Below are 15265 nucleotides of genomic sequence, written 5' to 3'. Positions count from 1 at the left end.
AAAGATTGAGGGCAGGAGGAGAAGATTGAGGGCAGAGGATGAGATGGTTGGATGGCATCAGCGACTCAATGGACATGAGTTTGGGTAAACTCTGGGAGTTGGTGATGGACAGGGAGGCCTGGCATGCTGCAGTCCACGTGGTTGCAAAGAGTCGGACATGACTGAGCGACTGAACTGATTTAGCACTTATTCTGTCCTGAGCAGTGTTTTGTGTGTTGGAATACAATCTTATTTAATCCTCACAACACTCTTTATGAGGTAGAAGCTATTACAATCCTTTTTTACCAATGAGGAGATTGAAGCACAGCAATGTTATGACTACGCCCAAAGTCATTAGTCAGTAAGCAATGAGTCCAGAGTTTAAAACCAAGCTTGCAGATCTCATCTTTTAATTAGACATGGTTTTACTATTTCCTGCAATGGCTATAAAATGTGGGCAAAGGACCATTAACCTGTTGGTACTGGCCTGTCGTGGCTAAGCTTCTGATCCCACCTTCTAGCTCTATCTTATAAGCAATCCAGAATTTACAGTTAAATGTTCACATTATAAGACCCATGGGAGCAAAACCAGTTCCAGATTAGGGTAGGTTCAAATTACCTGATAACCTCAGGTATCTTCCCAGAAAGTAGTTGCTTGAAATCCTAGTGAACTTACATATAATCCTCATGAAGGCATTTTATTGGTCATTATGCTAGATATAAGGGCTAAGATTATTATTAAACCTCGAAAACCAAACCAAGAGGAACTACCTTCAGTCTGTCACATTTCTGAACCGTGAGGACAGGACTACTTTCCCATTCTTACTCATCAACCCAGCTCCTCCTATCAACAAAGGAGAAAAGATCCCAGGGCATGAGTGAGAGAAAAGGCTTAGCTGTAAGGGATCATAGATCTAACTGGTACAAGAGGCAAGTGTAAGAAAGTTGGAGAGTCAGTCTATAAAATACTGATCAGAAGAAGAAAGCAGCAGCAACTGAATTTGGGAATGCTGGAGATCAAAGAACTGGGGGGATCTGTATGACCAGCCTGACTAGGGACAGGTAGTAGGATCCACTACCAGCACCCTTGTCTAGTTTTCAGAAGAAAATGGGACCAGAAAACAAAAAGGGATCTTGTGTGAGGTGAGTCACTGTCCCTTTAAAAGTAACTTTATCATTTCAGGAGGCAGCCCTCACCTCCCCAGCCCTGAAAACAGCTTTTTTTTTTTTTTTTAAAGGCAAAATAATTTTTAATGGCATAAATGAATAAGCAAACAATGTACAACGTCTGAGCCCTAGTTAACTCATGTGTAGCTACAGATTGATTAATCTGTTTGTAGGTTTACAGATGGGTTCTGTAACTAGGACACTTAACAAAGGATAATTCTGAAACGTAAGATTTACACGTCTGCAGATACTGGCTTCGGAGAAGGCAATGGCACCCCACTCCAGTACTCTTGCTTGGAAAATCCCATGGACAGAGGAGCCTGGTAGGCTGCAGTTCATGGGGTCGCTAAGAGTCGGACACGACTGAGCGACTTCACTTTCACTTTTCACTTTCATGCATTGGAGAAGGAAATGCCAACGCACTCCACTGTTCTTGCCTGGAGAATCCCAGGGACGGGGGAGCCTGGTGGCTGCCATCTATGGGGCCACACAGAGTCGGACACGACTGAAGTGACTTAGCAGCAGCAGCAGATACTGGCTTATTTGCATCCACCGAACAATTTTTCTTTATTTTTTATTGAAGGATAATTGCTTTACACAATTTTGCTGTTTTCTGTCAAACCTCAACATGAATCAGCCATAGGTATACATATATCCCCTCTCCTCTGAAGCTCCCCTATCTATCTCCCCACCCCACCCCTCTAGGTTGATATACAGCCCCTGTCGAGTTTCCTGAGCCATACAGCATACAGCCATACAGCAAATTCCCATTGGCTATCTATTTTACATATGGCAATGTAAGTTTCCATGTTACTCTTTCCATACATCTCACCCTCTCCCCATGTCTGTAAGTCTATTCTCTGTTTCTCCACTGCTGCCCTATAGATAATTCTTCAGAACCATTTTTCTAGATTCCATATATATGTGTTAGAATACAGTATTTATCTCTTTCTGACTCACTTTACTCTGTATAATAGGTTCTAGGTTTATCCACCTCATTACAACTGACTCAAATGTGTTCTTTTATGGCTAATATTCCATTGTGTATATGCACCACAACTACTTTATCCATTCATCTTCGATGGACATCTAGGTTGCTTCCATGTTTTATCTATTGTAAATAGTGCTGCAGTGATCACTAACTCCCGGAGTTCACTCAGACTCATGTCCATCGAGTCAGTGATGCCATCCAGCCATCTCCTCCTCTGTCGTCCCCTTCTCCTCCTGCCCCCAATCCCTCCCAGCATCAGACTCTTTTCCAATGAGTCAACTCTTCGCATGAGGTGGCCAAAGTACTGGAGTTTCAGCTTTAGCATCATTCCCTCCAAAGAAATCCCAGGGCTGATCTCCTTCAGAATGGACTAGTTGGATCTCCTTGCAGTCCAAGGGACTCTCAAGTCTTCTCCAACACCACAGTTCAAAAGCATCAATTCTTCGGCACTCAGCTTTCTTCACAGTCCAACTCTCACATCCATACATGACCACAGGAAAAACCATAGCCTTTGACTAGACGGACCTTTGTTGGCAAAGTAATGTCTCTGCTTTTGAATATGCTATCTAGGTTGGTCATAACTTTCCTTCCAAGGAGTAAGCGTCTTTGATGGACAGGGAGGCCTGGCGTGCTGTGATTCATGGGGTCGAGGAGTCGGACACAACTGAGTGACTGAACTGAACTGAACAATGGTGTATGATACATGTCTCTTTCAATTTTAGTTTCCTTGGGGTACATGCCTAGGAGTGGGACTGCTGGGTCATATGGTAGTTTTATTCCTAGTTTTTTAAGGAATCTCCATACTGTCTTCCATAGTGGCTGTATCAATTTACATTCCCACCAACAGTGCAAGAGTGTTCCCTTTTCCCCACGCCCTCTCCAGCATTGTTTGTTTGTAGACTTTCCGATGAGGGCCATTCTGACTGGTGTGAGGTGATATCTTGTATTTTTGATTTGCATTTCTCTAATAATGAGCAATTTTGAGCATCTTTTCATGTGTTTGTTAGCCATCTGTATGTCTTCTTTGGAGAAATGTCTGTTTAGGGCTTCCCCCCACTTTCTTATTGGGTTGTTTGTTTTTCTGGCATTGAGTTGTAAGAGCTGTTTGTATATTTTGGAAATTGATCCTTTGTCAGTTGTTTCATTTGCTATTATTTTCTCCCATTCTGAGGGTTGTCTTTTCACCTTGCTTCTAGTCTCCTTTGCTGTGCAAAAGCTTTTAATCATGTCCCACTTGTTTACTTTTATTTCCATTACTCTAGGAGGTGGGTCATAAGAGAATCTTGCTTTGATTTCTGTCATCGAGTGTTCTGCTTGTTTTCCTCTAATAAGAGTTTTATAGTTTCTAGTCTTACATTTAGGTCTTTAATCTATTTTGAGTTTATCTTTGTGTGTGGTGTTAGGAGGTGTTCTGATTTCATTCTTTTACATGTAGCTGTCCAGTTTTCCCAGCATCATTTATTGAAGAGGCTGAAAACAGCTTTTTAACTGCATTAAAAAATACAGCTGCACGCCTGGCCTCTGGACTTTGAGGTTAAGATGTCAAATATTTCAATGCCCAGAATCTACATTTAAATAAACACTTCTGGTATGTCCCATGCAGTAGAGAAACACTGCAGGCAGATGACTCTCAGGCTGGAGCTCCAGGGCTTCTCTGCTAGATGAGTTTCTCATGGTAGGTATTTCCCAAATCCCCTCACACTCCCATCAGAAACACCTAGAGTTCTACTCCTTGGGTGTTCTGCTTTGGTAAGTTTAAGGTGTATTTTGAACAAACCCAAGCAATTCTGATAGGCAGCCAGAGTTAGGCACTAGGCATCTCAAAAGCTTTGTTCGTAAATCTGTGTTTCCAGGGTTGGTTTGAATAATGGACCACTATTTAAAGGGAATTCTCCTTCCACCAAGTCTACTTTTTGAGATACTAAAATAACTATTATGCAACTGTACTTTGAAGGATGGGGCACAGGGACAGTTATTACTAGCAGTATGAGAACTGGAGTGGTGAAGCCTTGCTGGAGGACAGAAGCTGGATTAGATGAGCCTTCTTATTAAACCTCTGTTTAGTAACATTTGGTTGGGTTAGATCATCCCAACCAAATGTAAAGTGCTGCTCTTTTTTCAAACTGGGGTCCCCAGGCACTAGCAAGCGGGCAGCAAGCTTTGTGAATGAAATTACACATTGCTACTAATGAGGATTTACTATGTAAGTATTTACTTTCTATTAGATAATTGGCCACAGGCAACTTAAACAGTAGGGGATTCAGTGGCTAAGACTCTGAGGTCCCAATGCAGGGGGCCTGGGTTCAATCCCTGGTCAGGGAACTAGATCCCACATACCACAGTGAAGATCCCATATCCCGAGTGGCATAATGAAGACCCAGCACAGCCCCCTTTCCCGCCCCCCAAAATGATCATCATAAGCTCCTTAAGGTATACTTACAGGTCTTGGCTCTGCTTCATCCGGTGGAAGTCCTTTAGGATACCCATCATATCTGCAAAGCTGCTGGCCTTGGACAGAGAGACGCAGTCATCCTCTTCAGATGAGCTGCAGGTAGCTTTGTGTTCTGGTTTGCAACATTCAGGGCTGGCAGAACAAAGCAGGGGGACTGATGGAAGCTCAGGGACCTCTATCTCGGTCTCCTCGGTGATGTCACTAATGACAAAGGAAGTTGTAGAGTGGAATGAGGATCCAAAACAAGGTAAGGGAGAAGAGACATTTGAACTTCCTGGAGATAAGAAATCTGGCGTTAATGAAGCCGAAGCTGAAAGAGAAAACAATAGGCATGGATGGACATTGGGGCTAAAATACAGCAGTTACATCTCCCCACAAGCACTGCCTACCAAATATTCATTTCCTGGGCTGACACCATGACATTCTGGGTTCCTCCACTACCTTCCCCTCTCAGGATCTCAAGAAGATGTAGCAGTATTATGCTTTTCCAGTGTTCAGAAGGGCAGAAAAACCCACCCCATAAAGGCCTTGCTTCCTAAAAGCTCCCATTTTGCAGCGGGCAATGGAATGACAGCATTCTTTAGACTGAAGCAATAGTGTAGAACCATGGCCTGATTTTGTCCTTTTCTCTAACTAGGCCAGTGCTTCTGACTGTGCTCCTTTAAATGCAGCTATCTGTGACTGGAAGAACTGTTCTACAGACAAAAACCAGAATGGTGATAGTTCTCCCAGTTCCCAAATTTTAATGGAGAGAATTTCCTCAATTTCTAAGTTTCTAGGGAATATTTTTGGATTTTTCCTAAACTACTTCAGCATGTCTCTTGGATGATTAAAAAAAAATGTAGCGAACAAATATAAATGGAAAATTCAAGTCCATTTTCTCTATAAAACTGCCACATGAGAGAATTAAATACATAAAAATTTTCAAAGAGAGAACCATGATTTTCACATGTTCTACCAACTGACAAGGTTTGGGAGCTATAACTTTGAGTCAATGAGTAGCAAAAAAGTGAGAATGGGAGGAATATGAGGGTTAAACACTGAGCATCCTGGGAAAGATCCACCTGTTGGTATTTCCTACATCTGGTCAGCCCATCCATTCCCAGTGATTCTCCCTTAACTGCAGACAGAAAGGCTGAGGGATGGAGAGGTGGTCTCTGGTAGAAAGTCAGAGTGCAAGGAAAAGGAAAATATGCTTATAAAGGGAGATATCTCTCAGTGGTGGGGAAAACTTATTTCTCATATTGAAAAGGAAAGCCACTGAGCACTCATGGAAGACATGATCTTAAAAGACATTTGGAAGAGAGGTGGTTTTTGTGGCTGAGGGAGGGAATCTGCCTGGGGCCCCAGATTAAGTGAAGATTTTGTTCTTAACCCAACCAGTCTGCCCCAAATGGCTGACAGAAACCATCCAAAGATTATATAGGCTAGCCAGGCTTTAGGGCAGTCCCAGAGCCCTAGACTCCAGTACCCCCAAATCAAGGACCATTCTTATCCTGTCCAAAAGCTAAACAAAAACAAACAGCCTGCTATTTGGTCCTGGCTCAGGGGCTCCTACCTGCATCAGCTGCCACTATTTTGGCAATCTGGCTGCGCAGGTGGCTCAGCTCATCCTGCAACTCGGTGGTACGGCTGAGGGCTGGCAGGGCTGGCTTCTTCAGGGCCAGGAGCCTCTCCTCTGACCCACGCAGGTTGGGCACTGAGGCATTGCGCTGCATGACGATCAGAGGGCTGGGCTTCCAGGTGTGCCTCAGGGGGCGTGTATCGCTCCTGGACCAGGGAGAGAAAAGTGTCAGAGACATGGGCCACTGCACTGCTTCCAAAATTCCTTCATACACTCCTGCAAGAGTTATATAGCTAGACTTCCCTGGTGGTCCAGGGATTAAGAATCTGCCTGCCAATGCAGGGAACAGGGTTTCACCCCGATCTGGGAAGATTTCTCATGCTGCAGGACAACTGGACTGTGTGCCACAGCTACTGAAGTCCATGCCCCTGGAGCCAATGCTCCACAATAAGAGAAGCCACTGCAATGAGAAGCCTGTGCATAGCAACTAAGACCAAGTGCAGCCAAAAATTAAACAAATAAAGGAGATTAACTTCCTTGCTCTTAAAAAATAAAAGTAACACAGCCAGGTTCTACTCCCACTCCTAGCTCTCACTCCTGTTGCCCTCCGTCTCACTCTTCTTCTGCCTACCACCTCATCTGTGAAGAAGCTTTTCATTCCCCAGTCGGCAGGCTACTGCCTCAGCTACCTGACCCGGGCATAAGTCTCCTCTTCATCTGCAGCAATCCAGGCGATGTCAGCCAGGGTAGGAACTGGGGGCACATCCCTCAGACACAGGTCAGAGATGTTGGGCAGGGTCTATGGGGAAGGAAAATTCATTAACATTTACTGCCATCGTGATGAGACAACTGGAAACTGGGCAAAATACATAGGGGAACACCTAATCCAGCACTGGGTGTAGGAAGACTTCCTAAAGGATGTCCAGTTGGAAGCAGTTTGAATAAGAGGCCAGAAGTAAGAGTCTATGAAATTACAAATAATTCAGCATGGCTGGAACAGGAAGGATAGAGTGGTGGGGAGTTGGGAGAGATTGGGAAGTGAGTTAGGAGCTTTGAAATAATGAGCCATTGAAAGGTCAAGTAAGTAAGGATTAGATGTGAGCTTTTAAAAGATTACTCTGGCTACGGTTTGGAGCATGGATGGGAAGGTGGAGAGCAATCATAAGATTTTACTGGAAAAAAAGAGTCACACTCATTTAAGTCTTACCTGTCATGGCTTTTAAGCTATAACTGCAGAAGTAAGTAGCTGTAATGGAGACCGGTATGTCCCAGAGCCTAAAATATTTACTATCTGGTCCTCTGCTGACCCCTGGCTAGAGCAAAGAAGTCTTCAGTGGGACTGGCAAGAGTTACTTTTTAACAGAGATGCCCACTGTCTAGCTTTCTGGTTGTGAGAATACAGGTGCAAGGACATGGACAATCTGTTGTATCAACAGGAGATTTCTCCTGGCAAGCTCTTTACAACACCTTTGTAGCATATCGGGATCTACATGTTATAGCAACACAGTCAGAAACAAAGTTGATAATTTGACTATTTAGATTTAAATTTTAAAAAATGGCTAATTAGACAAAAGGAATTGTAATGTAGTTCCTTAAAATAGCTCCTCCACCCAAATGAACAACTAGGGAACAGGGAGATTGCGTGACACCATGTTAAATGAAAAATTAGGAAGGTTCAATTATATTCTGACTGTTTACAACAAAGAAAAATACATGCTTAGAAAAAGACAAAAAAGAACTAAAATGTGTGTCATGACTATGTGATTACAGGCAACTTGTTTCCCCTTTTTCATAATATTTTCATATGGATAAATTAAAAAATAAATCAATAAGATTCCCTTAAAAATATTTAAGGTAATCAATTTACAACACGGTTTCTCAAAAATCCACCTGTATATGAGTTAAATTCAGATGTTTCTGCTACAGACTGTTCAGTAGGTAGATCCAGAACTGATAGCTCTGACGTTTTGATAGGGAATCTGGGTCTCACAGAAGTGAAGTGATGCTCCAAGATTACAAACGAGCTAATGACGCAGGAGTTAATGCTAAGATGGGCCATTTAGGGAACGCCTCCATTGGCTTTCCTTGATTAGCCAGAAGGCTCCTCTGCTATTGGCAATTAAATGAATTAACAAATAAAAGTACTTAGCACAGTGCCTGGCACATAGTGTGGGCTCAATAAATGTAGCTATTTATTACTGGTATTACTAATACTACTTCTGCTCTGTGGGAGCCTGTGCCCTTGATTATCTGCCCAGGAGCATCCAGCCAAAGGACTAGAGAAGCTATAGTCAAATGTGGGGGCAACCATAACTGATTCATGCTTCCAAGCTGTCCTTTCCTGTGTTCCTGAGGCTTGAGGCAGCCAGGGCCACATTCAGCCCTAGGCAATAACTGGGTCAAGAGACAACACCCTGCACCAAACCCCAAACCCATTCCAATTCAGACTCCAGATAAGCTCCTACACAGTTTGCAGCTCAGCATCTGATATACAAACTCAGCTCCTTCATTTTCAGGCACATATTTCTGTCTCCTTTGTGTAGGCAGAAAGCTGAAGTAGTTCTTTTGTGTTCCAGCTCCCCAAAGGCACAGACCTTAAGCATCTAACTTGGAGCTGATGCTTAATCATTAGTTCTTACAGGGAGGCAACTAGGACTAACAAATGCTACTTAGCTTTCCACTGCACAAGGGAGTCTTACTCACCTGGGTCAGACAAGTCTGTGCTATAGTGAATGCTAAAGGCCCTTTGGGCACAGAGGTGAGACTGAAATAGCCCAGTAAAGGAATGGCTAAACTTGGCTAGAAAAGAGAGGATGAGGAATAAAGACATAAGGGAAATACTGTAAATAGGTAGCTAAGCAGGGCAAGCCTTAGGCTAGTGAAGAAAAGCAATTTAATTGTTAGTCGCTCAGCTGTGTCCGACTTTTTGCGACCCCATGGACTGTAGCCCACCAGGCTCCTCTGTCCATGGGATTTCCCATGCAAGAATACTGGGTGCCATTTCCTTCTCCAGGGATCTTCCTGACCCAGGGATCAAACTTGGGTCCCTCACGGTGCAGGTAGATTAGATTCTTTACTGTCTGAGCCACCAGGGAAGCCCTGAGTGACAACACCATATTAAAAGAAAAGCAGAGTTCATCTCAAAATCACACACAGCACTCAGTGTTCTGTGAGGGGACCTGCCAGGGTTGCAGGCACACACCTTAGAGCACAGACATGGCTAGTCTAGAGATCCAGTTCAGCAGGGGCCTTTGGCCTACTCTGATACACTGGATTGCTGGAGCCTGATGAAATTTGAGTTGCTTAGCAGAGGCATCAAAGATGCAATATGATTAATTTATGAGCAGATTGGGAGCTTGACTTGTGGTCACAGGTTTGTGTGCAATCAGGAAGCCACAGTGACCAGCACACATTAAAAGCAGTTAAATATTTTTTGAAAAATGAAGACGATCAGGAAAGCAACCTGTCTTTGCAACGCCAAGTCTGGGCCACAGAAGCAGCACCACTCTCCCATACGCTCTGGGCCACTATTTTCCAGCTCACTTACCTCAAAGGATGCCCGGGGACATGGCTTCAGGGGCAAGTTGGTCCCAATTCGTCTCACTACACTTCGAGCAGCGCCATGCGGCTTATTTTGCCAGATTGGGATGGTCTAAAGCACAGAGAGATAGCCACAACCTCAGAAAAAAATCCAACTACTGTCCCCATCCTCTCCCCTACCTTCCCTTTAGCAGCAACCTTCACCTTGGCCAGATACATAAGAGGACACCTGCTGTTGCTGAGGCACAGTAAATGCTGGGAGGATCCAGAGAAAAGGGTGAGGAATTAGCGGCCCTCCCTTCCCACTACACAGAGTGACAGAGACACACTGACCCCCTAACTGCCCCAGTATCAGTTGGTTCTGCCTGGAAGGAGGGGATGGAAGGCAGGACTCTTCAATTCCAAGCCTGGGTGGGGGAAGAGTTAACTTGAGGATCTCAGAACTTCCTATAGAACTTTTAGCAGGTCTAGTGCTTAATCTTCCCCATTACACCCTTGCCTTGGGAATGCCCCTTACCACATTGGCTTCCATTCCTGACGTTTCAACTGGCTCCTGCACTTGAAGGACAAGGCAGCCACTGGGCAGCGCTAGAGGCTTGAGGAGGCAGGGAGTGTGATGCCTTCATATCAGGCCATCTTAAGGAACACCAGACTTCTCTTCCTGTGAAACAATCCCCACAGGAGACTCAGTGGCTACCACACAAGCCCCACAAAACCAGGCCCTACAGTGTTAATCGCTCAGTCGTGTTCAACTCTTTTCGACCCCATGGACTGTAGCCCACCAGGCTCCTCTGTCCATGGGATTCTCCAGGCAAGAATACTGGAGTGGGTAGCCATTCCCTTCTCTAAGGATCTTCCCAATCCAGGGTTCAAACCTAGGTCTCCCACATTGCAAGCAGATTCTTTACCATCTGAGCCACCAGAGAAGCCCATGACTAACAATGAGGCTTCTCGGACGTTTCACAGGGGAAGAAAACCAGCCAAAGAGGCTGTGCTCACCCAACCATGGCTTCTACAAATCCAGACCCTTAGAGGTTCTATTTCAGATGCACCATGCTGGGAGCCTTCCTGAGTCCTTAGGTTTCCTGAGGCAAAACTTCTAAAGAATATATATGTATAATTGAATCACTGTGCTGTATACCCAAAATAAACATGATGTTATAAATGAACTATACTTCAATTAAAAAAATGTTTTAAGTCGGTAAGACTAAAAACAAACTTCAATGTAAACAGAATCCTTTGGTAGATAAAAAAGCTCATGGGAAAAGCAGAGTGTAGGTGCCATCCAAGTCCAACATTCATTCCTGAGGATAAGATATAAAAAAAAGTCCAGCATGTGCCACCCAGCCTAGCACTGCTGGACCACTACACCGGGCAGATGTAAAACAGACAACAGGAGAAAGAAGCCAGTTTGGCCAAAGTCACTCTACCGGGCTACTGGGGAAGAGCCAAAACTTTTTATCCTGGCTCAGCCTTCAACTGGCTTAATAGCCTTAGGCAAGTTACTTAATCTTTCAGAATGCAGTTTCTCTATCTGTAAGAAGACCTGTAATAGCTTTAAGAGCTGCCACTCAGGGATACCGAGAGGGTCAATCAGTGAAATAAGATTTTAAAGTACTTAATGAACTGTTGAAACAAGACACAGATGGGCGGATTCCTCATAGCTGCCCTTGCATGGTGAGCAGCTGCAGTCAATGAACTCATTCAGTCCCTTGTTCATCAAACACTTAATACTCGCTCTGTGCCAGGACCTATGCTGGGCACTGTAGGGGCTATGGAAAGAGTAAGACACAGCCATGCTCTCAAGGAACTCACAATCTAGAAGAGAGACAGGACTCGAATACCTAATTCTACCAGAGGCTGAATATCACTGTCTAAGAAAGGCACATCATGCAGCTGGCCAGGTGAGTTCAGCTCCCTGGCCCCAAGGCCCCATAGTGAGTTCAGAGGGGCTAAGAAGGGAAAGAAAACAGCAACAATAACACAGGTTTAGGAAAAGAAGCAGAGAAGGCAATGGCACCCCACTCCAGTACTCTTGCCTGGACAATCCCATGGACGGAGGAGCCTGGTAGGCTGGAGTCCATGGGGTCGCTGAGGGTCGGACAAGACTGAGCGACTTCACTTTCACTTTTCACTTTCATGCACTGGAGAAGGAAATGGCAACCCACTCCAGTGTTCTTGCCTGGAGAATCCCAGGGATGGGGGAGCCTGGTGACCTGCGGTCTATGGGGTCGCACAGAGTTGGACACGACTGAAGTGACTTAGCAGCAGCAGGAAAAGGTGAAGAGATGTATAAAGAGCAGAGTATGGTAAGGCCATAAAGGTAGGGGAGGTGGGGTGCATGTCAGGTAATGGTCAGGTCTCGAGGGCTGGGAATGTTCTAGGTAAGGAGTCAGTGCAGAGCCAAGGGCAGCCTCTGAAGAGGGGTGGGCTGGACTAACCAGCTCTTTCCAGAAACCTCCCTTGGACGGTCTCTCTTCACCTCTAGGAGAGGAGGTATTACTCCGCGACATATGAGGAAAGGAAGCTAGAAAAGAGGAAGGGACAGCTTTAAGGTCACTTAGTGGCCACGGCAGTAGAAAGCACCGGAGTCTGGTCCAGATCCTCCTGCCTCCAACCTGGGTTCCATCTTCTCAGCAAAGTTCAAGACTTTTTATAAAAGTCCTTCGGTGTGCCAGGCTCTGTGCTGTCAGTGCCTGCCACAAGCTCCACACAACAGTGCTTCCCTGTGTTTCTCACTTTAGTCACTGCAGCCACTACCTCTCCAAACTTATCTCCAAACTCGGTTGGACCTAATCCTCACGTGGCAGCCAGAGGCCTCTTTTTAGAACACATTGGGAATAGATCTCTGCCAAGCTTCAACCCCTCATGCTTGCTAGAGCCAAGAAGATAACACCAAGACTCTTCAGCATGGCCAGCAGGCCCTCCCTGTCTTTCTCTCCCAGCCGACAAGGCCTCTCCACTCTGGTCCCTGCACGCTTCACCGCCACACCCGCCTTCCCCTGCCCTCCACCCACATTGGCCTTGCAGCCCCTCAATGGCCTTGTTTACTCTATTCCCTCTGCTTGAAACCCTACCAGCCTACCAGCCTCTTCCCCAAGCTCATCCTCAATTACTCCTGGAGCTCAGCTGAAGCATTGCCTGCCCTTCCCGGACGGGCGTCCCGCGTTTCCTCCGGAGCAGCAGTAACTAGATAACGGTGTAGCTTGTGCAGTTTGTCCGAAGGGCGGGACTTCCAGGTACAGCCCTAAGCCCGCTCCGTACCCGGCAGGCACTCGAGCATTTGTCAAGAAACGAACCAACAAGAACGCCGACTTAGCCTTGAACCCTGAACAAGTGTCTGCCTAGAAGACTCCCCACGGCTCGCTGGCCGCGCGCCTGGTTCCCACCGCCTCCGAGCCTGCACTGCCCTTTCCGGGTCTGCTGTCCTGGTGTTTTTACACACGGTCCCCCAGCGCCTCCCGAGCGGGGCCTGGCCGCATCATCCCGGTCCCCGCCGAGGCCGCCGCGCTCAGCGCCGTTCTGTGCCAGGGGAGGGGGAGCAGCCGCGGGGAGCTTCGTCCAGGACACGCCTCCCTTCCCCCCTCAACAGCCCGACCCGACGGGGTCAAGGTCGGCCAAGTTCTCGCCTCGGCTCGGGGGTGGTGGAGCACCCATGAACTCAAAGGCCCGGCGCCGGGTCCCGGAGGAAGCGAGGAGGCGGCAGAAACGAGAAGCCTCTGGTGCGGCTGGGTGACTCGGGCGCGCAACTGCCCCCCGGGGACTCAGTTTCCCCTCAGCCGAGTGTGGCGGACAACACGAGTTCCCGCGAGAACCGGCGCGGGCCCAGCAGCCGCGGGCAGCGCACGGCGCCCGGCACTCGGCCGCGCGACACGCCGGGCCGGAGGGCCGCGCTCCCGCTCGCATTCCCGCTCCGGGGCGGCACTCAGACCTAGTCTCACCTCAGACTGCAGCTCCGGATTCACTCACCTCACGGCCCCTCCTACCACAGCGGGCCGCCCAGCCTCACTCGCCCTCACTTCCGCTGACCCACCCCCCGGAAGCGATCCCTTGCAGCTGCGCGCCGAGCCGCGGCCGCGCGCGTCTTCCGGAAGCGGGCTCTGCTGGGGGTGGGGCGAGAGAGGATCCTGCGGCCGAGGCGGGGCGGTAGAGGGTAAACGCCTGCCATAGGCCACGCCCCCTGAGGGAAAAGTTGGTGGCACTCGGAAACCCCTGAGGTCAGCCGGCCCTTTCCTGCTCTCCACGCTTAGTCCCTATCCAACCTTTGGAACGGATCTGTGTTGCTATTCGGCCTCCAAATTGATCGGTGTCTGCTGTCCCCACCTCGACTATAAACTTCCGAAGCTTCGTGCCGGCGTTCGAGGCTCCAGGCTTAGTGCTTGCCCCACCTCATCTCACTCTGGTTCCTTCAGTTTATTTTTTGCAAATTAATTTATTTAATTGGAGGCTAGTTACAATATTGTATTGGTTTTTGCCATACATTCACATGAATCAGCCATGGGTGTACATGTGTCCCCCATCGTGAACCCCTCTCCCACCTCCCTCTGGTTCCTTCAGTTTATGCTTCCCAGCCAAGACCCTCTACAGTCTTCTCTGCACCAAGAAATGAGCCTCTTTCTCCTCTTGACTCTTGCCCTCCAGTGCTTTGTAGCTTTCTTCTATTTTAGCTGTTGTGTATCACACACTCATACCCACCACGGTATATTGTGAGTTGGTTGATCAGATGGGTAGACTGAGAAGCGAGACACCAGAGGCATTGCAAGAGAGACCCACATTCCTTCCAGGCTCACTCACCCACTCCCTTATTGTGCTCAACGTCCCCCGCCCCGCCCGCCCGCCCAGTCTTGGTCACATGACTTGGTCACCATGGCATCCAGGCCTGGGTCACATGCCCTCCTCTGACTTCAGGGTGACTGTGCCTGGCTCCCAGGCTGCTGTTCTTTGGTCTCAAAGCTTGAAAGTCCTAGCTGCCAGGGACAGATGGGCTTCATGGTGGGGAGAATCTGTGCTGTCATACAGGCCTTCTGGTCAAACAAACTCCTTACTTTAATGCCCTATTGTTGCTCTCTTGAAATTAAAATTTTTTTTCAACAAAGGCCCTGCATTTTCATTTTGCACTGGACCCTGCAAACTATGTAGCTGGTCCTAGTCAGAGACGGTGTCCACCCTGATTCCCACCATACTGCAAATGATGAAATTTGACTTCCAGGTCCAGCCCTCTTTCCAGGATGAGAAATTGTTGCTTTAATCATCACTTTCCCATCCTGGGCAATGGCAGATCTTGCAAATCCATTCTAGCTGCCTTTCCTTGGATGTGGTAGTGCAGTCTCTCTTTTTCCTGAAGATCACTTTTACCCAGCACATGACTCTATCCCCCAGCAGCTGTGCTGGCTGCTCACAGCTGCCCCATTCTCAGAATGGAAGCCCTAACCTAATAAGTTACTCTACCTCTAAGCCTAGGAGCGACTGATACAAGGTACAAGAGGCCAGTTCAATTTGGTGGTATGGTTTAGGCTCTAGAGCCTTTCTCCTGTGATCTGGCCAAGGTTTGGCTTTCAGATTCTATTCCTGC

General features: G+C 47.2%; 1 protein-coding gene and 1 long non-coding RNA gene across 15 annotated transcripts in view; one reads left to right on the top strand and one right to left on the bottom strand.

The window, feature by feature from the left end:
• MTFR1L (mitochondrial fission regulator 1 like) overlaps positions 1–13719 on the bottom strand; it is a 29722-nt gene extending 16003 nt beyond the window's left edge. For 3 of the 14 annotated variants that reach the window (XR_015137869.1, XR_015137865.1, XM_086328867.1), the window contains exons 1-6: positions 13635–13719; positions 10211–10354; positions 9701–9805; positions 6843–6952; positions 6148–6359; positions 4578–4899 (exon numbers count right to left, since the gene is read on the bottom strand). Coding sequence is in view for 5 of the 14 variants with exons in the window: in XM_086328867.1 (XP_086184993.1) it covers positions 4578–4899; positions 6148–6359; positions 6843–6952; positions 9701–9805; positions 10211–10225 (764 nt within the window). In the remaining 9 variants the exon portion in view is untranslated. Of the gene's footprint in view, positions 1–4577; positions 4900–6147; positions 6360–6842; positions 6953–9700; positions 9806–10210; positions 10355–12134; positions 12221–12778 lie in introns of all 14 variants that reach the window. The other 11 variants (XR_015137873.1, XR_015137872.1, XM_086328871.1 and 8 more) reach the window with 9 other exon arrangements.
• Positions 11459–12409, top strand: LOC147377428 (uncharacterized). The gene is made up of 2 exons (XR_015137887.1): positions 11459–11597; positions 12182–12409. It is a non-coding gene; the product is annotated as an uncharacterized LOC147377428 (long non-coding RNA).
• Positions 13720–15265: the final 1546 nt, after the last annotated feature.

This window comes from Bos grunniens, chromosome 2 (genome assembly GCF_055505025.1).
Source record: "Bos grunniens cultivar Pamir isolate PY7600 chromosome 2, Bosgru_T2T1.0, whole genome shotgun sequence".
NCBI lineage: Eukaryota > Metazoa > Chordata > Mammalia > Artiodactyla > Bovidae > Bos > Bos grunniens.
This window is presented reverse-complemented; position numbering and strand designations above follow the sequence as displayed.